The 25,435-nt window shown below is 49.2% G+C and overlaps 1 protein-coding gene across 1 annotated transcript in view; it reads right to left on the minus strand.

Moving 5' to 3' along the window:
• Positions 1–25,435, minus strand: part of NAA25 (N-alpha-acetyltransferase 25, NatB auxiliary subunit) — a 792,299-nt gene that overhangs the window by 569,177 nt on the left and 197,687 nt on the right. The window contains exon 9 of the mRNA XM_085636118.1: positions 23,555–23,644. Within this exon, the coding sequence (XP_085492244.1) occupies positions 23,555–23,644 (90 nt within the window). The remainder of the gene's footprint in view (positions 1–23,554; positions 23,645–25,435) is intronic.

Genomic DNA, 25,435 nt, shown 5'->3' on the forward strand with positions numbered 1-25,435 from the left:
GTTTTTCCTAATAAAAGGTAGAAGTCTTCAAGTTTTAATTTACTCCACTGGCGGGAGAGAGATGTTTTATTCTGTGCCACAAAAAGAGAATCTACCACAGGGATAACTGCCTTCACCAGCATATGGTCTGTCCCTGACAACTGAACAGGTTGGCATAAAGTAATGTCCTCTAAGGAGGTAAAGAACGGGTCCAGTATGTGTCCGCCAGAGTGGGAGGGGGACATCACTCTCTGTAGGAGCTGCAAGGCTTCTAGATCTGCTAGGCAGCTCTTAATGGAGGATTGGGATGGACAGTCAAAGTGCAGGTTGAGGTCACCTACCACATTGAAATTTGCACAACCAAGAGCTTCTATGCTAATGACGTCCGGGAGAGCGGCCCTAAAGGCAGCATCGCAGCCCGGAGGCCGATATATTAGAAGACCTGAAAAGCTATAGCAATGGGACAGAGATTCTAAAGCGAGCACATTCGCAACCTGGAAGTTTTAGTTCTTTCCATTCACAAGGAAAGCGGCGTTTCACTGCCATTGCAATTCCACCACCTCTCGAACCGCGGTTGAGAGTTGCCACGGTATAGTCAGGGGGGAAGGCAAGGTTTAAAATCGCAGTGTCAGCATCTTGTAGCCATGTCTCGGTCATAAAAAACACATCAGGGGAGTCATTGGTGACAATATCAAAGATCTCCGCCTGATGTTTGACCAGAGATCTGACATTTAGGCTATATATACTGGCAGTATTCACCCCCGACACGTTAATCTGCCGGGATGAAATTTGCAAGGAGCGGACGCGAGAAGGGGGAGGCAGGCGCCAACAGCAACAGGTGCACCGATAAGGGCCCCTTAGCGGAGCTACAGGCGGAAGTGGACAGATAGTAAATTGTTCACGTAAGGCCAATAAGTCTGCTCTACCATACCTGAGGATGGAAGCAGCCATAATGAAGATGAAAAGGTCTGCCGCACCCCGCACTTCCTTAGCGCTGACGGGCGCAGACGGGCAGACTCTGGCTTGACTCAGGCGATGGGTGAGCGCAGGGGAAGTTTCGGCCTCAATATAGAGTCTGGCTATAATCGGGGACATCCCCTTGTGATACAGAGTCCCTGCCTGGAGCGAGACACCCGTACTGTCAGGTAGGACGTTTTTTGGGGGGCAGCTTCAGGAACCGGCCCAGGCAGTTTCATTAACCCTAACAAAGACAAGGGGAAGTGGTCCCAGGCCCATGCCTCTATTAACCTTGGTGCTTAAGTGTTATTACGCAGGAAAGTCCTATTACTTCGTTCCCCATGTCCTTTTATGAGGACTATTCTGACTCCAATATGGAGGGGTATGATGATGATTATTATGAAGGGGTAACCTACCTCCCTATAGATGATCACTTTATTCAGGTGATGGACACGTTCAACTTCAATGCGGTGTCTCATGTTGTAGTGCCTCTAGGGAGGAAAATTGAGCAGCTGCAGGGACAGTGCCTGCGACACCTCAAGCAGAGGGAAGACCTGTCTGGGCCCACAGCCCAGTTACATCCGGGGCAGCTAACAACTGCAGACAATACTGCTACAGACAATAAGAGCAAACAAGAAGGTTCGTCAGGGGTGGACATGGATGCCCTCACACGCCTCAAGAAGGCATTCATGGACGCCCAGCCCAAGCATACCCCTAAGGACAAGCTTGATTCCCGAGGGGCACAACATTTGGTGGAGTCCCCCCAGACATCAGATGGTGATGGGGAACCTAGCAGACCCTGGAGGCCATCTGGGTCCACATCTCTGATGCCAGCAGAGGCTACAACGGATTCCTGGGGTCAGACTTGTAACATGCTGGAGCCGGAGGACATCTTGCACCCTAGGTCAGACGAATGGACCGCAGCCCCTAAGGCAGCATCTTATATAGCAGCCAGACTGCATAAACCAGTTGATGAGGAGATAAGAAGCTGCCTGAAGGCGTAATGCCCCAGACCTGCCTTGGAGAAGAAGGTGGCGTTTACGCCTGAAGTGGATGCAAAGATGGCTACCTTCTTGGCCAAGTTGGTAAGAGACCCGAAGAAAGGCACCGATTGCTCTTGGTGATCTTGCCAAGATAAGCTTTTAAGACAAAAGGTACAGGAGTAAACCTGTTAACCCAGTTGAGACCGGGTAATTATTATAACAGTAGAAACAACGTCTCAACAGGTAAACCAAGCAGGGGGGCTGATTAAACAGTATCAACCACATAGCACACGGAAGAAAACAAGGGAGACCAAAGAAAGATGAACAGAGTGTTATTTGCATGTAGAAGCACAGGATTACAACTAAATTGCAGTAACCATAACAATCAATTGTGCACTGAAAAGTGTTGTGGTGAATAAACGGCGCAGTGACAAGTGATTAAGAGACAACGTGGGGCGGGGCAAGGAAATAATAAGGTAATCAGTGAAGGTCAAACAAGGTATTGAAAATCACAAAAAATGAATCAATTTTTTGTGGAGACCTATTGAAATGCCGCAATTGGCGTTGTAGAGTCGACGGCGTTTCGACCTTTCTAACTTGAGGTCATCATCAGGACGATGGTTACATAATTCAATTTAAGGTGCTCTGTATGTTTTCAATGAGGGGGAGGAAGGAAAATGAATCCTATACGTCTGACAGCCAGGGGCGGAATAACTTGAGGAAGCAATCCAGTGCGAGGGAAAGTCAGGAATGGCAAATCCGGTGAAGAAGGGAAAAGCGGGTGAATGCAATGGAGGGCAACAATCAGTAAGTTGGGCAGGACGGCGGTGAGTTAAATCCAAAAAGTATATGCTGTCAGTAGGAAGCAAATAGGGGCACAATGAATCCAACGAGGTTGTGGACAAGTAAGGTAAAGGGCAACGTTCAATAAATTGGACAAGGGGAGCGGCGGGTAGTGTCCGATGGATGTGTGCTCTCAGTCAGAGGTAACGGGGCCGGAATAAATCCAAGCAAGGATGGGGACCCTGTGCTATGCGATTGAAACACTGTTTAATCAACCCCCCTGCTTGGTTTAACTGTTGAGACGTTGTTTCTACTGTTATTTTAAGATACGTTTTTAGACATCACTGGACCATTAGCAAAAATCTTTGACATGGCGGAGGACACAAAACGTCGGGTGCCCCAATACCACCTGATGTGCTGTCTAATTGGGCGCAGAGGGCGTTTGTTTTCCATGGGAACACTAATTGTGCAATCTCTACGGAGAGACCGATTATTCTTGATAAAGATTGACCCGAAGCTAGGGGATCTTTCTACCTCGGAGGCCAGCCCCACGGCAGGGGGTAACCTTTTCCGGGATCCTTTTGTTAAAGATCTGGGCAAATTTGTAAACACATTTAATTCATTGGACAAAGTCCAATCTTATATCAAAAAGATCTTCAGTCCTCATATTTTTACCAGAGCCGGTCGTGGCAGGGGGTGCTCGACCAGCCGCACCTTCCACCAAGCCTCCAGAGATGGGTAATACCGCAGAGGACAATGGCAGGATCCAGCCAAGTTTGGGAATTTCTACCCAACGAGAGCCTACCCACGCAAGAGAGGTGGCAGAAGATGAGGCAACGGTTCCCTCAACTCTCAACAAGGTGAGTGTTCATCTTCAGGACAGGGTCTCAGTAGGGGGCATGGTTTCCTCATGCTTGGAGGTCTCGGACGTCCGACCCTTGGGTGCTGTAGATGATCAGTGGGTTCCATATAGAATTTTTAAATTGTCCAGTTGAAACATCCTGCCCCAACCCATTACGTTTTCCCGAAGATCATATGAGACTAGTAGACGAAGAGATTGCAAACCTGTTGGAGAAAGGGGCCATCCGGCTCTCTTCGCATCATCCTCAAGCATTTCTCAGCAGCCTGTTTTTTGTGGAAAAAAAGGGACGGTGTTACCGTGTGGTCATAAACCTCCGTGATTTCAACAAATGGTTGGTATACCGCCCCTTCAAAATGGGAGTTCACCTCCTCAGAGATCTTTTACAGATTCAGGATGGGATAGTCCAATTGGGCCTTCACGATGCGTACCTCACGATCCCGATCTTCCCGCCACATCGCAGTTTTCTCCAGTTTCAGTCGAGGTCTCAAGTCTTCAAGTTCGCATTCCTCCCTTTCGCGCTATCCTCCGCTCTTTGGTGCTTTACCAGTGTGATGAAACCTGTGATCGAGCATCTTCGCTCCCTGGGGATAAGAATGATCGTTTATCTGGACGACATTTTGATCATGAATCAATGTCTGCATCCACTAATCTCCCAATTGCAGCGGACTGTAAATCTGCTGGAATACCTCGGTTTCTTGATCAATCGTCCAAAATTGGTTTTCATTCTGACCTAACAAATCCAATTTCTGGGCTTTGTGGTGGACTGTCAACACCTCGCTGAACCTTCCTTCTCGGAAGCTTGCCAAGATCAGGCACGAGTCAGACGAACACTGTCCGAATCCACCATCTCCCTACGCCATCTGGCTAGGATCATAGGTCTTCCTCGATCCAGGCCATTTTTCAGGGCCTCTTCACTACAGGGCCCTTCAAAGCCTAACAAATTCACATATCCGCAAAGGCCCAACTTATTCTCAGCTCATTCCCCTTCCGGAGGAAACAAGGACAGAAATTCAATGGTGAATTGCACATATAGAGGCCTGGAACGGCTGTGCGATCTTCTGATCCCAACCAGACAGTTATAGAGTCCGATGCCAGCAGCTCAGGTTATGGAGCACGCTGCAGAGAATTTTCCACAGGAGGAAGATGGTCTTTCGCAGAACGAGCCCTCCATATCAATTGTCTGGAGATTTTAGCAGGGTCTTTTGCAGTGAAATGCTGGACCAAAGAGAGCTCAAAGCTACGCCCTCCTCAAAATGGACAATGTAGTGGCAGTCCGCTAATGTCAATCACCTCTGCGGGACTCGCTCTTAGAATATATCATACCCTGCTCGAGATCTTTGGGAATACTGCCTATCCAACCAGATTGCGTTGTCTGCGGAACACCTCCCGGGGGCGTCATGCCAAGTGGCGGATTGGCATTCTCGACACTCGTTCGACTCGAGCCTTTGGAAGCTCCTCCCGGGGGTGTTTCAGGGTCTCCAAGCCTGTTGAAACCCCTTCTCAATAGACCTTTTTGCCTCTCATCTGGACAACCAATTGGAAAGGTATTGCAGTTGTCGCCCGGGGCGATGAGTGGATGCGTTCCTTCAGGATTGGAGTTTGGAACAGGGGTATGCGTTCCCATCATTCGCCATGATAACGCGAGTATTGACCCAGTTGAGACGTCAGAGTGGACCTAGTGGTTGTTAACCCGATTTGGAGGTCACAAGCTTGGTATTCGGTTTGGATGGAACTTTCCTGGGATTTTCCAATCCCTCTACCACTGTTTCGAGAGCTTCTACAGGATCCACAGGGGAACCCCCATTGCCTTCTCTTAAACTCTCTCCGCCTCATGGCATCAAGGGTTACAAACGACGTTGGGCAGTGCTGGGACTTTCAGCAGAGGCTGCCGACTTACTCACAAAAGCCTGACTATGATCGAGGTGGTACGTCCTCACGGTGTAACTCAGCCTTTTATTGCTCTTACGAAACCGCATAAGGCGGTAACTCCTCCCACTATTGTGCGCTGGGCTATGCAGGAGGAAGGGATTAATACATCCAGGTTTGGAGCTCACTCAGTGCGAGGAGCCATGGCCTCTAAAACTTTTACACTTGGAGCTCATTTAGAGGATATCCTGAAGGCGGCAGATTGGTCATCAGACTCCACCTTTAAGAGGTTTTACTTTAAGCCGGTCACAAATCTGGCTTCACTAGTGGTGGATAAGCTTTGAACTTGCCTAATCCTCGCCTCCGTGGGACTCCCACTTTGACGACATGGAATGATTTAAGCATGTGAAATATATGAAAGATCCAATACTGGAGAAAGTGAATTATATTATCTGGCAGAGTAGCTGCAGTGGGTGGGTACCTGGAGGGGTGAGCAAATCACTGCAAAGACCAAATATTTGCAGCATACTCAGACAGTCCTCCACCCTTTCGATACACTATTCAATGCAACCTACAAATCTCATCAGAACAGATGAACTGACACTACAAGACTTTGCGGGTGGCTATGTCTCACCCGGACAAACACCAGAGCAGCATATGGTAATAACATAGGTTTAATAAACAGACTCTTCAGTGGACAGAGCAAAATGCACTGAGGTAGGAGTATTTCATGCAGACTACCTGTTCTTTAGTCTTGTTGTTTGAGCTTAATACTTTATTTGTGAAAAACATACTTTTTGCCTCCAGAATAGCTTTTTTGGAGGTCGATAGAGCCTGAAGAACACATACTTGGCGAGCAGAGGCGATGGCCACAAGAAAGGCAGTCCTCAGAGTAAGGAGCCCAAGAGGACAGTTATGGAGAGGCGCATAGGGAGTGCGCATAAGATACGATAGAACAAGACTCAAGTCCCACTGGGACATTATGAAAGGAGATGGAGGAAAGAGATGAGTAATGCCCTTATTGAATCTATTTACAATAGGAGACTTGAACAAGAATGGCTTATCTGGTTGAGGAGCCTAGCGCACACCCAAGATGGCCGCGTAGGTGTGAGGCTCCCGAGGACCTCCGCGACCTCCTGCATAAATCCTGACCGAATCCTGTCCTAGATGAGGGGACTGTGTTTGTGAACCCGAGTTGAGGTGACGCCCGTTTTCCGTTTTCAATTCGGACCTCGGACACCGGCGGGAGCACCGATTAAGGTTTGCGGCCTTCTCCACGCCGGCCCCCCGTACTGGAGTTGTGGGGCGATCCGGCGACAAAGTGAATAACAGCGGCGGGCAAGGCTGGGCGACTCGCGCACCCCGCACTTTCACTTTCGCTTTTGCGCCCTCCTTGCTGCCAGGCGAGGTAGGGTCGCGAAGCGGTGTGCGGTGGTGTGGCCTCGTTGGGGTGCCCTGCCGGCCCGCCGGCTGCGGTCCGTCCTGCGGAGCGGTGGTCGCCCCCCCCCCGGAGCCCTTGAACGGGATTGTCTACCCCCTTTTTGAGGAGATTGGCTCGATTTGGGACCGCGACCATGGCCACAAAACAAGATGGCGACCGGGCTAAGGTGAAGTCGACCCGTCGTGGCGCGGCCCATCAATCCAACAATATGGACCGCTACACCCTCCAGAAGGGATCTCCAGAGGCGCTGCGTAGATCCCCTACGGGCCCGACTGACGCTCCTGCTCTGCCCACGGACCTGACCCTCCGAGACGTCATGGGCGCCATCGCCGAGATGAAGGCCTCGGTGGACCAGCGCTTTGACACTCTGGCGCAGAAGATCGACTCGGTCCTCGTGGACGTGGGCCTCGTGAGAGCCGATCTCTCAAAAACAAATGACCGGGTCGATTCTTTGGCCCACTCTACTTCGGGCCTCACATCCGACGTGGCGGCCCTCCAACAGGAGGTGCGCAGGCTTGGCCAGGCGAGCGCCCTGATGCATCGTCGACTGGAGGATTCCGAGGGTCGGGCCCGGAGGAATAATGTTCGCATTATCGGGGTGCCGGAGGGACGCGAGGCAGAGGCAGCGGATCTGTTTGTGGAGGAATTGGTCCTCACCCATCTCCAGCCTCGGGGGCTGAGTAAATTTTTTGCAGTGGAACGTGCCCACAGGGTCCCCGGGGGTAGGCCTAAGGTCGGAGCCCCTCCGAGGCCTCTCATCGCCCGGATTTTCAATTTTCGGGACAGGGACGCTATCCTGCAGACCTCCAGGCTAAAAGGGCCGGTCAGACTTGACAATATGGATATCAATTTCTATCCTGACTTTACTCCGGCGGTCCAAAAGCAGCGACTGAGTTTTCTCGGTGTCAAACGTCGCCTACGGGACCTGAATCTCAAATATGCCATGCTTTTTCCGGCTAAGCTGAGGGTGGAGGTGGATGGCCGCACGCACTTTTTTGATCGTCCCGAGGCGGCCGGGGACTGGCTGGACACTCTGCCCGGAGATCGGGGCCGGGGAGGTGGGGGGGGGGAGCGGTTGGTGGGGAGGGCCCGCCGGATCAGGACTGAGGGACTAATGGTAGGCCTTGCTCTGGACTGTGTTATTGTCACCATTGACTGTTAGGGTAAGTTCCCCTCCTGCGGAGGTCGTGTGGGGTCTCTTGGGGGATCTCCCTCCTCCTCTGGGGGACTAGTTAGTTTTCTTTCCATGGGGCGACAGGCACACTGCACTTTGGGGGGGCTGTTTGGGCTCATGCAGGGGTGCAGGGTGGGGGGGAGTTCTGTTGGGATGGGTGGGTTGGGGTGGGGTGTGGTTCGTTTCTACCGCAAGGCAAACTCTTTATTGTATTGGATTTTTTGAGATGCTCTCGGGGGGACAAATGATGGCTTCTGTATGTGATGGGGGGTAGGGACCTGACGTTGTTGTCCTGGAATGTTAACGGACTGGGTGATAGGATTAAGCGGGGTGTGGTCCTGCAATATCTGAAACGGATTTCGCCTGATGTGGTCTTTTTGCAGGAGACACACCTCATTGGTAACTCCTATTGTGCCATGAACCGACGTGGTTATCGTTTGGTGGCCCACTCGGGCTTCACATCGGGCTCGCGAGGGGTGGGCATTATGGTCAAGACCTCGCTCCCGCTAGAAATAGACGAGGTGCGCCATGATGAGAGGGGACGCTACACTGTCTTGGTGGGGAGAATGGAGGGCAAGGTAGTCGTCTTTGTCTCAGTGTACGTCCCACCGGGGTTACAGTCCACCACCTTTGCGGACCTGGGACGCCTCCTGCTTGACCTTCCGGGGGGGCTTCTGGTGGTCGGGGGGGACTTCAATGCGGTGGCTTCTGGGACTCTGGATCGCTATCCCCCTAGGGACCTCCCCCGGGCACAAGCGTGGCTGTCTGGCCTTTTGGACACGCTGGGATTGGTGGACTGTTGGCGTCTAAAGCATCCCACTCAGCTGCAGTACACCTTCCATTCGGGGGCCCATGGTAGCCTTTCGCGGCTTGATTATGTCCTTGTCCCTGCGGCCTATGCCGGGAGAGTGGGGGAGGTGCGCCACCTGGCGCGGGGTATTTCAGATCATTCCCCACTCCTGTTGCACTTTGATGTCTTCCCGAGGGGGAAGGGCAGGGTAGCTCCAATCAATGCCTGGTACCTGCGCGACCCCACTATTCGTGCTGACTTGATTAAATCCTTGCAACGGTATTTTGAGGAGAATGTGGGGTCTGTCCCGTCTGCCATTTCCCTGTGGGAGGCTTTCAAGACTGTGCTTAGAGGGGAGGCCCTCTCCCTTATTTCCCATGCCCGGAGGCGCGCACAGGAGGAGGTGACCCGGGTGGAGGCCGAAATCACTGAACTGGAGGGTGGTCTGGGGAGTGGGGTGACTGACGCTGCGCTGCACGTTCTACACCTTAAGCAGGCGGCCTATAGGTCCCTCGTCACGGAGGCGGCCAGGGGCCTCAGTAGAGAGCAACAGGGGCGATTGTATGATGTGGGTGATAAGGCTGGTAAGTTGATTGCGTGGTTGGATAAGAAGGAGAGAGCTAGTCGTGTGGTCCCGCTGATTGAAAGAATGGATGGTGTACGTGTCACTGAGCCGGAAGGCATTGTCTCTTGCTTCGCGGATTATTTCCGCGAGGTATATTCCCCGGTTTCTCCCTGCCCGGAGGAGGATTCCCATGCCCTGCTGCGGGACATCGCGCTGCCCTCCCTCTCAATGGAGGATAGGGAGTTGATGGATGCCGCCCCCACCTCGGACGAAATTGCCCTCGCCATCCGCTCGGTCGCTTCTGGCAAGGCCATGGGCCCGAACGGCATTCCTATCGAGTTGTATAAATTGCGACCGGACGTACTGGCACCCCACCTCCGCGCTATGTTCCTTGCGGCTCACTCGCGGGGCTCCCTCCCGCCGGACCAGCGTCTGGCTACCATCGTGGTTATCCACAAGGAGGGCAGACCGCGGGACCGGGTTACATCCTACCGGCCTATCTCGCTCTTAAACGCGGAGCCTAAAATCCTCGCCAAGGTGCTCGCTAACCGGCTGGTCGGCGTGGTGGGCGATTTGGTCCACCAAGACCAGTCCGGCTTCATTCCCCATCGCAATACGGCCCTTAATCTGCGGCGCTTGCACGGGGTGCTCGCGCGTGTTCCGTTCGTGCGGGAGCCGGCCATCTTGGCGTCCCTGGACGCCACCACGGCGTTCGACACGCTCGAATGGCCCTACATCTGGGCGATGTTGGCGAAATTTGGATTTGGCCCGGGATTCATCAGTTGGGTCAAATTGTTGTACTCGGACCCATTGGCACAGGTGGTGGTGAATGGTCGAGTCTCGGCCCCATTCGTGCTGGGACGGGGCACGCGACAGGGTTGTCCCCTGTCGCCGCTCCTTTTTGCATTGGCCCTGGAACCCCTGGCGGAGTGGCTGCGGTGGCACCCTTCTATCCGAGGTCTCCGTTGGACCCCCGAGTATGAGGACCGCGTGTCCCTCTACGCTGACGATATCCTTTTGTACCTAGCCTCCCCGCGCAAATCACTGATTGTCCTGGTCGATGTTCTGCGCTCCTTTGGCCGTAATTCAGGCCTTGTCATCAACTGGGCTAAATCCTGTGTCTATGTGCTTTCCGGGGAGGCTCCTGTCCTCCCTCGGGGCTGCCCGATCCAGATTGCCTCGCAGGGATTTCGATACCTGGGGGTCTATATTACGCTGGACCCGGTGGCCCGCTACGAGCGAAACTTGCTTCCCCCCCTCCAGCGCTTGAAGGAGGACGTCGCGCGCTGGCGGCGCTTGCCGCTTTCGCCGCTCGGCCGGGCGGCATTGTTCAAGATGATGTCATTGCCGCGCTTTTTGTACGCTCTCCAGAACACTATGGACTTGGTCCCGCCGCGCTACTTCCGTGAGGTGGAAAGCTTACAGCGCCGTCTGTTTTGGGACGGGAGGCCGCGTATAGCCCTGGCAAAATTGACGCTCCCGTGGTACGACGGAGGGATTGCCCTCCCGGATATTAAGCGGTATTACTGGGCCTCCCAGTTAGCTGCAATTAATCACGGCTTCTATGGGCCCGCCCTAAACCCGGCATTTGAAATGGACAAAATGCTCCTGCCCGGTGGCGACTACAATCGAGCGCTCTACACTAGCGTGCCCGATTCCCGCTTGACGGGACCCACGCGTGTCATGGTGCGAGTATGGCACGCGGCTAATGCAGCTATGGGATGGAAGGACCGTTTGACCCGGGCGTCACCGTTGTATGCGTCGGAGAGGCTTGGCTCTTTGTGGACCTCGAAGGGCTTCGAGAGGTGGGACATGATAGGCATCAGTACAGTGGGAGATCTCTGGACGAGGGGAGGATTCAAGACATTCGAGACGCTGCAGGCGGAGTTTCAGCTGCAGGGCAGTGAATACTTTCGCTACCTGCAGGTCCGTCACGCACTGGGTTCCGTCTTCCCAGACGTGGCCTCCATCCCGGAGTCCTCCCCCCTGGAGGATAGAGTGCTAGATGGCCACGTTCCGGACAGCACGATCTCCCTCATTTATAAGAAATTGATAAATGACCGCTCGGGCTTACTGACTGGCCTCCGCGAGGCTTGGGTTGCCGATGGGCTGGAGTTGGACGACGAGGACTGGATTTCCGCGGTGGCCTCTCCGAAGGAGGTGGCCATCCCGGCTCGCCTTCGCTTCGTCCAGCTTAAGATACTCCACCGGGTGTATATGACGGGGCCAAGGCTTCAGCGTATGGGCTATGCCGAGGATGGATTGTGTAAGCGTGGGTGTGGTGCTTTGGCGACTTTTTTACACATTCTGTGGGAATGTCCGAGGGTGGAGCGATTCTGGCGTGGTGTGCATGAGGTCCTGCGAGCGGTTACACATGTCGCGCTGTTGCCTGAAGCGAGGAGATGCCTGCTGAATGTGTGGGAACCGACTGATTACTCGGTTCCGCAGACGCGATGGGTGACTCTGGGATATATGATAGCTAAACGTGACATTGCTCAGCTGTGGGGATCTCAGAGACCCCCGGCGGTGTCGGCTTGGAAAGAACATATGGATTGGTGCATGTTCCGAGAAAAGGTGGTATATGTGGCGCGGGGTAAGCCTGGGGCATGGGTGAAGATATGGGGCCCCTGGAACGCTTACCGCGGGGGTATTTGCGAGCCGCCGTTGTTGCCTCCCGCTTCACCAGCTCCATCCCCATAGTTGACCCCCTCCCTCAGCCCTGGGCACATTGTTCTCCCAGTCCTGGATCAGTTTCCCTCCCCCCCTCTGGATTTCTTTAGATGGTTGGGGTTCCCCACTTGAGGAGCACATGTCGTCATTTTTGATCGTGGGTTGCCTTGCGGGTGTGGTTTTATGTTGTTGTGTTGTAGAAAACGAAACCGTATTGTGGGTTCAGAGTTATGTGGCCCACGTTGTTGATACCTCCTGCTTTATCGTCTATGCAAAGCCAAGTGCCTTATCGTATGTATGTCATTTGCTTTTGTCACTTTAGCGGCCGGCCGGAAGGTTGTAGGCCCATACTTGTATATATTTGAGATTGCAATAAACGGTTTCAAAAAAAAAAAAAAAGAATGGCTTATCTGGCAGCTGAAGAAAAGCAGACATAGCAGCCAGATAGCCTTTGAGACTGCCCAGAGCAGAGCCCTGCTGGGCCAAAGAAAGTATATATAAAAGGACCTCAGAAAGAGGGGCAGAAAGGGGATCCACAGCCTTTGCTGTGCACCATGCCACAAACTTGTTCCATCTATAGGCGTATACAGATTTTGTGGAGGGACGCCAAGATGCCATTACAGATTTCGGGCTGAACGTCGAAAGCTGTCAACTGTAGCGTTACGTTATCTTTATTCGATATGCATTATCCATAAAAGCACAAACATTACTCATAATCACATGCATAGTCCATCATTAAAAAATAGAGAGACTCCACATTAAAACTAATCAATTAAAAGTTACTAGGTTATCCATGACTTGATATCACCAGCAATGTTAAAGTGACAGTGTGCAAGTGCAAATATTTCACAAAAAAGCAGCTAAAAACGGGCAGATCCTTAAATCACAGAGAGGTTATAGTTAGCAGCAATAAATGAAGGTGCAAGTGTGCATAGTACAAAATATAAATACAAACATTACAAAATCCAGAAATGTGTATTGTACAGCCTAATCCAGCAGTCATTAATTCATATAAAGACGTGAACGAATGGCCATTTTCAAGAAAGTACACACTCGGTATGTTATATCATCTTTAAGCTGGAGAATAAATTTTGTATGCAGCCTTAAAATCCGTTGTGCCCTTTGCCCTGAAAAACGGTATCAATAACTGCATACTATATTTTTGGTAAAAAGAACAAAAGAACAAAAAGTGTAGCGTAGACTGTTTCCCTAAGTTATCACATGGGCAGACCAAGTTCTCAATATTAGGTTTGTAACCCGTGGGGAAGCACAACAGATACTTTATTTGAGCCCGATCTGAGACGAAAAAGAAGACTTCGCTCCCAACAAGTAATATCTCTTAAGAGATAACCATAAGGAGAGCATAATGGGGGTCCACCCTCGCCTGTCATTAAAATATATTGTTTCACATATACTTTGGCGGATTCCAGGGCATATCTCGCATCCCCATAATGTTGATATAAAACTTTACGAATAATCTTTCCATCAATACCATGTAATTGTTCAGGGTTCTTAAAAATATGCTCTAGATTGACCGCAGTCAAATTTGCCCGTACTTGAGCCAGCCAGGGAATGTCACCGCCCTTATCACATTTTAGACAATCTGCTAAAATCTCCCTTGTTAATAGGGCTGCAGGGTTTTTCCAAACCTTTAGCCAGAATAAAACAGGGCGTGACCTAATGTAATCTTCCAAGTATAGCATTCTTAACTCGTAATGGCATACAAAGGTGGACAATGAAATTGGTATGCCCAAAAGCCTCCTACAGAATCTATTTTCTTCGGCCTGGACGCTTTTCAAGTTTGTGTGGCCCCAAATTTCAGCCCCATAGGTCATGATTGGTACACATTGTGTCCTATAGATTTTAACCCCTTCCCTGCTCATGACGGAACCACTCCGTCATGCTGCGGCCGTTGGCGGCCGCTGCGCCCACGCGGCGCTAATTCCCCGCCTGTGCGGGCGATTAGCGCAGTGGGCGGAGACGTGACGGAACCACTCCGTCATGAGCACAGCTCACCCGTGGCTCGTGACGGAGTGGTTCCATCACGAGCACAGCGCCACCGCACCAGCCCCCAAACCCCCCCAGCGCCGCGGCGGGATTCCTGCCGCGGCGAAGGGGTTAAGTAGGGACAGTACCACCTCAAATCTTTTCGGTTGGGGGAGATTTATTACTGAATTTATGGCTCTTGAAAATTTAGACAATCCATAGGCCAAATGTGGTGTCCAGGACCCATTGTCAGAAAATGTTATACCCAAATAAGGGAAAGTGCGAGTGCATGTTAAAGAATCGGGACCCAGAGTAATAGTATTGATAAAACGTTTTAGGGCCACAACACATTAAAAAAGATTTTTTTAAATTTGTGCAAAGATCCAAATTATTCATAAAAGCTGCAAATCCCCTAACTAAAATTCTCAAGGCATTGGGTGTTCTGCCCATTAAAACAGCGTCATCTGCATATAGTAAGGCGGGCAGTTGGTTACCATTAATTATAGGGACATCAGTGGTTTGGTTAGATAGGGCGTTATGAAGTTCATTAATATATAAAATAAATAAAAGTGGGGCGAGAACACACCCTTGTCTAACGCCTGTCCCAACCACTATGTCTCCAGCCACTGCCCCGTCCATGCTTATCCTTACCTGGGTCCTTCGGTCCCTATGGAGATAAGCTAAAAAGCGCACCAGATCTTTGTCTAACCCATAATTTAAAAAGGCTTTGCCAGAGCCTAGATCTATTAACAAAATCAAAAGCGGACGAAAGGTCCATAAATGCCAGATAAAGAGGGCTCTGTCGGGCGGTGGTGTATTTCCCTATGATTAAGTTAAGATTCAGACACTGTTCCACAGTGCCAAGGTGACTACAGAACCCCAACTGACATTTATTTATTATATTTTCATCCTCTGCCAAGGTTCTGATCTTGTTAAATAGAACTCTCCCCAATATTTTAAGAGTGTTATCAATTAGGGAAATAGGTCTATAGCAGCTTGGGTTTGATCTATCTCCTTTTTTAAAAATAGGAATAATAAAGATGTGGACCATGTGTTTGGGATTTTTGTTGTGGTTAAATTGTTAAAAACGTTGAGTAGCAGAGGAGCCCAGAACTCTGGCCTTGATTTTATAAGATCAATCGGCAGCCCATCCGGGCCTGGGGCTTTATTTCCCGCACTTTGGAATATTGCCTCCTCGACCTCAATCAAGGAGATTTGAATTTGGGTAGGCGTAAGATTTTCCAAAGTATTTTCACATTGGGACGGGGGGCATATATTTTCGAGAAGTGAGCAACCCACACCTCACTAATTATATTACAGCTTGGGGGGGTAGATATATTCCCAAAAACTCTCAGGGACTTAGTGGCAGACCAAAAATTATTTGTTTTGTTACGTTTAGCAGCACAGGCCAAGTTATTCCAGTACCCTTTTAAAACCACATCTCGCCTTAATTTTATTACACTTTTATAATTGTGCCTTAAGGTTCTGATAAGAGTGGGATCTCTAGGGGAAACTGATAAGGCTGCTCTGAGATCCCTATTAGCCCTAGAGCAGATATTATCAAACCACCTCGGATCAGATTTATGTGGGAGTGTGGGTCTGGAAATCAATTCCTTAATACCTGCACATAATAAAATAAAAGCAGAAACTGCCTCTGGGTTAGGGTCGGCCAAGGTAAGACAAGTATCACAGAGAGATGGATAAGTTATTACCATCTTCTGGAAGACCTCCCTGCAGTCCATATCCTTCCATTTAACTCTTAAGTTATCGGTTGAGAGTTTTAGACTTCCCGCTTCCAGTTCTCTTCTAATATTTGGTCGCGGGGCCACCCTTAGCGAGACCATAATAGGGTTATGATCTCCAAAGGTGGATGCTCTAACCTCTGCCTCAACTAAGTAGTCTTCTAAAGATGGAGATATGAAGACAATCTATAGTTGAGGCGCGTCCTAAGCCTCTGTAAGTAGGTAATGGATTATCATTAGTGGTTGCAGCTGCGATGTCCATCACATTTAAAAGACTGCTACTCGATAAATGGTCTAATAGCTCATAACATCTCTTACATGGGTTAGATAGAATAGATTGGGAAGACCGCCCAGTAGTTCCTTCTCCTATCTTTGCATTAAAATCGCCCCCCAGACATATCCCAGCCAATTTGTACTTTTCCAATAAATTGTCCAAGTCCTGGATAAAGTTAAAAAGGTGAACAAAGTTAGCATTAGGTGTGCTTACGAAAGTCATTATTATAAAAATTGATAAAGCAGATGGAAGCCCTTCGTGTATAGATCAGTACTTGGAAGTTAGCATTCTCAGTTGGAATTAGTTTTACTCTACCACCTGAGGCAATGCTAACCCATATTGATAGACCCCCTGAAGGTCTGCCATATTTAGGGTTAGGGGAAATAGTATTAAAACACTCATACCCTTCGAAATAAAGCTCTTTGGTTGCCCAAGTTTCTTGAAACATAAGGATGTCGAATGTGTTTATCATAATTGCCCAATCTTCTATATTTAATTTTGAGGCCAGACCTGCCACATTCCAACTCAGCACCTTCAATATTGAGTCAGGGCAATCAATTAATTGAATCGTTTCCACCCCAGGACTGGTATTAGAAGTCTTCTTGGCTACCACATGGACCAAACCGATTTGAGTTTTGGGTGGGAGTCAATCAAGATTGTCTAAATCGGAAATAGCTAAAAATCTATTAGCCGACTGGTGGGACGGGCTGAGATGTGGACACTGTATAGATGACGGTTTATAACCAAGTGGTAATGCACAGATGTTTGTAGAAAAAAGGCATTTGGTCTCTTTTACTGCTAGTATATATCCGACAGTCCTAGGCCGAGAAAAATTAATAACAATGCAATCACCCCTGATATTTTTTGCTGCAGGTCCCACCCAGCATACCCTTCGTACCATTAAAATTTCATGTATATCAGACCTCCTATATCCTTTGTGTTTAGCCAGCCAGTCCACACATTTATTCCGCAGTTGTTCCCAGGACTCCGATTTATTTTTCTCTAGTGGAGGTACCCCTGCAAGGGTTATCACATATGGGCAGGAGGCAGGGGGTAAATTTAAGACATCCTGATTAAATACTACATGCCCCCTCAAGCCAGTATCAGCAATACTCGTACTGACTATCGGACCCTCTTGAGAATCAACAGGGTTAACATTTTGAGTATTAGTAAATCGAGTATATGGCTTAGAGGCTAGGGGGTTTCTCGTTTTATTATTAGAATCAAGGGGGACAGGCAGCAACTTTACAATTTGGGGTAATTGACGAGCCGGTTGCGCATTCTGGGAAGGATTTTCCAAGGTGCTAACCTGTCGAGCTAGCTCATTGCATTCCCTACAAGATGATATTGCCTTAGTAGTTAGGGATTCCAGACGATCTAAACGCTTCCATAACTTATCAAAACTTTTGTCCACAAGCCCTTTAATACGATCAAACAGTGCATCAACTATGATGTCTATAGCAGTATGCCAAAGTGTGAAGCTAGAAAAAGCAGTCTGCGTGGACTTCATCTGAATGGGGTTATCTTGGATGTCCACATCAACTAGGTCAATAGTCACTACTGGGAGTTGGGTCTGCGGGAACCATGGGGCCCTTAATCCACGTATTTAACGTTGTACCTGGTGAGTTCAGGCGTGGGGGCTGTTTCCGTTTAGAACAGGCTGGTCTCACCATCTTCCTCTTCTTTCTCGCTCCACTTACTTCTGGGTTAGGGGTTGTGGCCAGATGTTAATGTCGATGGAATAGTTGGACTACACCCAGATTCAAAATTTACAGTCGAGCCTATGGAGCCCAGCCCTTCCAACCCGGATGTATTCTCTCCAGTAGGGATGTGAGGTGATTGTTCAGTAATTCTGTGCATCAGTACCTCTGGGTTACTTATATCATTTTGTGCTTCACATTGGGGTTTAATGGGGCCCAAGGACCATCTTCTCTCCGCCAGCTCGATCTCAGTGCTGACATATTCGCCACCCGCTCCAACATGGTGTCAATGGATGTAATTTTGCGTGCTGGGGTGGCAGCGTTACGTTTGCCCATGATGACAAAACCCCTACACATCCATAAAGTACCAAATGAAAAACGCGCCACTCACCACTGCAAAATACAGTTGTAGTTCTAGCTCGGTCTTCGGTTGTTGGAGGGGTAGCCCAGCCCGGCCTCCCTCGGCCCCTGACGGCCACAGACGGCCACAGACGGCCCGCCCTTTGCCCGGGCTTCGCACAGCGCGCGCGTCCCGCGAAGCGGGAGCCGCGCTGTTATTTATGCGCCTCCGGGCGCGACAGGCAGCAGAGCAGTATGGGAGGCGTAGTCCTCTCCCTCCGTGTGCAGTGGCGGTAGTAGCGGCAGTCCCTCAGCGGTTCCCGCGAAGCGGGAGCGGCGCTGTTATTTATGCGCCTCCGGGCGAGACAGGCTGCAGAGCAGTATGGGAGGCGTAGTCCTCTCCCTCCGTGTGCAGTGGCGGTGGCGGCAGTAGCAGCAGTCCCTCGGCTGTCAACTGTAGCTGCTCAATCTCTACACAAAAGTGTTACAACAACAAATGGACGGAATACTGACAATGCAAACATTCTCCCCCAGTCAAAAGATATTGGTTACATCCATCGTTTTTTTGCCCACTACGCCACCCCAGTATGAACCCAGCCATATCCAAATCAGTCTTGACTTGGTGCCCCATGGGAACAGTCCAGACCGAACTGCCAGGCCAGGTCCTCCTTGGACTGGAACCAAGCATCCTGGGACCGGTTTCAGGGTAGGTCACCCTTCTTCAGCCAGGCTAGCTCGAATCCAGTGGCACAGTGAGCAAGGGAACCACGTCTGGGTATACCCATCCCGCTTCGGGCGAAAAGTGTTACAACAAAGTCTCTACACAACGCGGTGGAGACTAGACAGGTTCGGGTGAAGAACCGTCCCCTCCTGCTACGACACAAGATCCTCCTGAAGGGGCAGGCTGATCGGAGGATCTATGGCAATGCTCAGGAGCTCGGATACCAGACTCTCCGTGCCCAGTCGGGAGCCACAAGAATAACTTGGGCCCGGTCGCACCTGATCTTGAGCACTTGGGGCAGAAGTGGTACAGGCAGAAAAGCATACAGTAGGCCGCAGTTCCACTCGCAATGAAGAGTCACGAGCAAGTGCCACATTGGAAACACCACTCAAAGAGACCTTGCACCCCCTCCGAATGATGTCATTCGTGATCAACCAAGCACTGACGGCTGAGTTAGTCCGCCCTGGCATTCACAGAACCCGCCAAGTGTTGAACCACCAGCATCATGTCCTGATGCTCCAGCCATGTCCAGAAGCAAACAGCTTCTTGACATAGGGTCCACAACCCCACCCTGCCTAGTTTGCTGCAGTACCACATGGCGGTAGTGTTGTCTGTGATCACCTGCACCACATTCCCTTTGAGAGAGGGAAGGAATGCATTCAGTGCCAGTCGGATCACCCGGAGCGCCAGCAGACTGAGATGGAGCCCGGACTCTACCGGAGACCAGACACCTCTGATCTCCGCCTCTCCCAGATGGCCACCCCATCCCACGAGTGACACATCCGTCACCACTGTTAGATCTGGTTGGGGAAGGGAGAGGGATCTGCCTCTGACCCAAGCTTGGTTCGTTATCCACCATTGCAATTGTTGTGCAGTTCCCTCAGTAGTCTGAAAGATTCCCCTGATGCTGCGCCCCCTGGAACTTCAGGTCCCACTGTAGAGCTTGCCTATGCCATCTGGCATCATCCACCAGCAGGATGCAGGAGGCCATGAGGCCCAGCAGCCTCCGAGTCATTATCACCAAAATCATCAGTATCATTGCCCGAATATACCGAGCTCGCTATTCGGAGGACAGGCCCGAAACTGCACTGTATCCAGAACAGCTCCGATAAAAGGGAGCGTCTGAGAGGGAGTCAGATGTGAACTCACGTTGATAGTGAACCCCAGCGAATACAGGAGATCATCCACAGTCTGGAGGAGGGGGTGGGGGGGAACGACAGCCTGTGGTGAGCCCGCCTTCAACAACCAGTCATTAAGATAGGGGGGAAGACTGGAACCCCTGATCTGCGCAGATGAGCTGTGACCACCGCCATCACCTTTGTGAACACCAGAGGGGCACTGGTAAGGTCAAAGGGGAGCAGGGTGAACTGAAAGTGCTCGTGGCCCACCGTGAACCGTAGATAGCGTCTGTGGGCTGGCAAGACAGGAATATGGAAATAGGCATCCTGCAAATCCAACGCCACCATCCAGTCTCCAGGGTCGAGGGCAGACAGGACCTGAGCCAACGTGAGCATTTTAAACTTCTCCTTCAGGAGGAAGCGGTTGAGAGCCCCTAGGTCTAGAATAGGACGTAGGCCTTTGTCCTTCTTGGGCACCAGAAAGTAGCGGGAAACCTTGACCTACTTCTGGTGCAGGGGTCCTCTCTACAGCTCCCTCGGCCAAGAGAGCTGAGACTTACTGGCGTTTAAGTGTCAAATGATCCTCTGACATGCGATTGAAAGACATTGGCATGGAGGGAGGGGTCGTCTTGAAGGGGAGGGAGTAGCCCCTTCGGACTATTTGCAAAACCCACCTGTCCAACGTGATGGATTGCCAGTGGAGGAGGTGATGGAGAATCCTGCCTCCCAGTGGCCGTTGATGGGCCTGAAATGTCAGGCTAGGAAGGTTTGGAGCCTGCAACGGGGGGGGAGGGGGTGGAGGTGGGACTGTCCAGCACGCTGGCTGCCATACCCGCGGGGTCGCTGGGTCCCACGTCTGCAACCATGCAGAGGCTGAACAGCTTGCGTTAGCCGGGGGCTAGACTGGGCCGACATGGTTGGGTGAGTCTTTTGTAGCCACAAAAGGGACGAAAAGCAGGCTGGAGTAAGTGAAAAGCGCAGCGAGGCTCAGAGATCTGACCGTAGCCCGAGGATCTTTAAAGTGCTCCAGTGCAGAGTATGCTTTGTCGTCAAATGACGACGGCCAAAGGGCATGTCCATCAAGGTTGACTGGACATTCCCCAAAAAGCTAGCGGTCATCAACCAGAGGTAGCGCCTAAGGGCTACCGACATGGCCCAATGAGTCGGTGGTATTCAGTCCACATCTGATCCTGAATTTGGCGGAGTCTCTCCCATTGCCACTGCCTGGGAGAGAACGGCCCGGGTCTCCTCCGGGCACTGAGGCAACACCTGCGCAACCATATCCCAGATGGCATGAAAGCATCGGACCAAGAGGCACATGGTATTCACAGACTGCAGTGCCAAGCTGGAGGGAGAGTACATACGTTTCCCAAGGTGATCCAGATTCCTGGATTCCACCTCTATTTCGACTGCTTCGGTGCCCTTCTATATTCCTGGGTTTTACAGATATTGATGCTAATGCAGGTTTAGGATAAATTAATGTTTTATGAGTAGGCTATGCAAGGGCCAGTGGGAAGCATGTCCGCTCGGCCATCTTGTTGGTCACCTAACTGAATTACCTTTCAAAGGCAAGATGGTCAACTACAGATAGTTGCACCACATATGAACCTTGGGCAGCATCAATGTGTTTTATAGAATGAGAATATTCAGCATCTGAAGATTATGGAAAAAATTTTAACTGGAGAAGCCTCCCACTGATGGAAAATCTCCACATTTGCTGCGTTCTCTCCCGTTCAGGACTGACCAGGGTCAAAGTCTGAAAAAGACCACCGACCAAACTTACCCCTGAAACATTAAGAGTGGTCATTCCAACAAGCCTAAAAGAACTTGATTTCACTTCTGGTAGACTAAGAGGAAACAGCCTTTCAGCACTCAAAAAATACTGATCACAGAAACCCTAAGAAGCAATCCAAAGATAACCTACTAAATATCTCTGAGCAGTTCCTGATCGAGCCAACAAGAAATGCATTTGTTTTATTCAAAAGACCTTCAGTATAGTACACACAACTGCAAACAAAACCTTGCTAAATACGATACATCAAAACTGGGGTCTCATATTAATGTCCCAAACTAGGAATTAAGGCGGATAGAAAGGAATGAACTGAAGAAAACTTCTAGTGAGATCCAAACCATATCTGCTCTCTGTGGTTTAAGGTAGTCACAAAGCCAAAATGACCATTCAAAACATTTCATACTCTGCTAAGAGGGTTGCATTCAAAGTCTTTTTATTGAGCACACATTACCGAGAAGAATCTTCCACCCCTTTCTTTTTGTGAAAGGAGCAAAGTATGCTCCTGTTAATTGAAGATTACTGACTGAATTAAACTCGTTTGCTCTGAGCCAAAGAACAACACTTATAAGGCAGAAAAGACCACTGAAAATCTGAAAAATTATTTAATGATTACTTATGGAACAGTAATCCACAACCGTTTTGGGCTAGATCCACGAATTGTAAAATATATCCGTCTGCTGGGATTTTGATGTGGAGCAGGTCTGTTAAGACTGACATTTTTCAGCCATCACAAAAGATAATGGAAGTCTTGAGTTCTGCAGTCTCCTCAATAAGGTGGGGCGCTGGGGCAGGAACGTCTTTTCTCACCCCAACAGAAGTGTGTTACTTGGTCCTTGGTTTGAGCTTACCTACACAGCCACTGCTTGTTGAGGATTTACTACTGGGAACATATATGGAAAAGGAAGGTGGTGTATTCTCAAAACGCCAGAATAGTTACTTGAAATATCATTGAAAAGTGAACCTAAATGGTTGCTACAAAGTGGAGACACAGAAGAGGTCATACAAGTGCTTAGTGCCATGTGGCAGCTTATCAGGGGCTAAGTATCAAGCCTGCAGCAGATGTGTTAGTCCAGCATAAGAATATGTACATTAATTCAAACTGAAAGAGTACAAAGGATTTTCTCCAAGAGAGCTCTGTCTACAAGGCAGACAGTTCGCTACAGAAGGGATGTGTCAGACCCCATTTGGGCAGCAACAGAGCAAGCAGGGCCACTAGGCCTCAACTGTGGAGGTCGAGGTAGTTAGACTCGGATGTGCCAGATTAAGCCCTACTATTGTTCTACAAGTCAGGAAAAGTACAATCTCTATAAGAATTGGAGTCTCAGTGGTAGCGACTGCGAGCAGACAATTCTCAGGGAGTTAGTGTGGGGATGCTCCAGCTCAGAGCTCAACAATGATAACTCAATAAATGAATTCCTACCCCAGTGCTCAGCTTTATAGAAAGAAAAATACTTTAATGCACTATACAACAGAATCATACTCAAAAAGGATAAGGTTTAGTGTGTCTGGGGGTGATTCAAATAGTGGTGAGCCTTTCCCCACTTAGTCCCCGCCTCCCACCGATCCAGTCACCCCGCCCCTCCGCACCGACACCCGCCCCCCCCCCCCCCTCCTCTCCCCCACCGACACCCGCCCTCCCACCCTGGTCTGGAGCTGCTCCACCATGAGGTATAAGAAAATAGCACTGTACAATGTACATATTATGTGGATGAAAACATCAAATTCTTAAAAAGGTAACCTTGCAATTTATTTTGTGCGCTCAACATTTACCAGTAGTTTTCTTCAAGGTGGGAAAACAAATAAATAACTTACTGCTCTCCTTCTGTAGGGGGATTCCAGGATTCATCAATTAGATGAAAGGCTGAGTCGAAGTAACTGAGGTAGAACTGCCAGTCATCTGAGCTAGAGCATGACAAGACAGAAGAAAAATCAGCCTGATGAAATTCAAGATACAGCAATACAAGTGAATCGCCTAAGTATATCAAATGGTTATTTCACTAAATGTACGTGCTCATTTCAGTACACCCAGAAGAAAACACAGCCTTTTTTATGTACCTGCGATTGAAGGAATGTTCTTTACCATTTCCTTGGGTTCTCCATCAGGAACCAGGGAGACAATATTCCATTCAGGAGCTATGGACCACAACAATTATAATTTGATGAAAACATATGTAGAATTTTTCAGAATGGCATACACTGGACCAACCTTGGGGGTAGACATCCAAGGATCTTTGCTTTAAGGTAAGTTTACATAAATAATGGATTTTATGTAACCCTGGCTTTAGTTTATCATGCTAAAGCGGCACTAAAGATAAACAATTATTACATACCTGTAGTTCTGATTCTGCATCATAGGAAACAAGAGATTAATTCCCTGCTGCATGTGTGGACCTGTACCATCTTTATATAAATAGCTCACTTTGAAACAGAATATTCATTCATGAATCTATACATCAATTTGTTGAGGAAAGCCTAAAAGGCCTAATTTTTCATGACTATTCCAAAACAATTCTTTCATTATGTTCATGGAACTGCATTGTAGCATTCATATGTGGAAAACGAGAGAACAAATGAAATGTAGTTTTTAACATTTAACAGAGAACCTAGGTGGTACCTCATCACAGCATGCCTTGAACTGGCAGTTGCATTTGTAATCCAGTTTTTTATTTTATGAATAGAGTAGAAAACGAAAATATATATACGACTAATATTACATCAGCTGGGGAGGTGGGTGGGTCATTTATGACTTCAATGAAAATTTCCTACAAGGCAGAATGAGGACAACAAGTATGCAATCTTTTCGTCTTCACCCTAGCATCTTCACTGGTGTTACTAAGCGCTTAAAAGATTAGCAAGCTGCTAAATATTTTAATAGATTATTTTCCGATAACTACATAAATATGCATGGTTTATGGATTTTCTTTTTTACTTTAAAAGGTTTTTAAGAGTTTAGTAACTAGTGACTATGTGGATGGATCTCCATGTTGCCACTTTACAGATATCTGCAATGAGGATATTTCTAATCCATACTGTGGTAGCAGCTTTTTCCCCTCGTTCAATATGCCTGAAGTTTTGGCAGTAAGAGACTGTTCAAAAATTGGTAAGGGCAAGATAAAAGCCAATATTCATCATGCAATGGATTGTTTTGAGGTTGGCAACCCTTGCCTGAAGGGACCATAACAAAAAGTTGGTTTGTGTTTTTTAGGTCTTGTTTTTCTAAATAGAAACTTAAAACTCTTAACATCCAGCGAATGGAGGGTCTTCTCTTGAGGTGTGGAAGGCTTCTTGAAAAATGTTAGTGAAGTAATAGTTTGATTAATGTTAAAATCAGATCATATCTCTACGCATTACACAGCTGAAGACTCGCACCTGCTCCTTTGGGACAGTGATGTGCAGAGTCTCTCGGATGGGGAGAGGGAGACCTTAGAGGCGGACCTCTCGAACAAGGAAATGCGTAAAGCCCTGGGACAGATCAAGTCGGGAAAGGCTATGGGTCCAAACGGCATTCCAGCAGAGTTTCTGAAAGCAACTGCATCCCTGACTGTACCACACCTGAAAGCCATGTATGAAGAGAGCCTGGAAGTAGGTAGTTTACCAGAGGATCAGCGACTAGCCACCATAGTGGTCATCCACAAGCAAGGTAAACCAGAAGACCAATGTGGCTCTTACAGACCAATCTCGCTGATTAACGTG

This window comes from Triturus cristatus, chromosome 11, assembly GCF_964204655.1.
Source record: "Triturus cristatus chromosome 11, aTriCri1.1, whole genome shotgun sequence".
In the NCBI taxonomy this organism is placed as follows: Eukaryota; Metazoa; Chordata; class Amphibia; order Caudata; family Salamandridae; genus Triturus; species Triturus cristatus.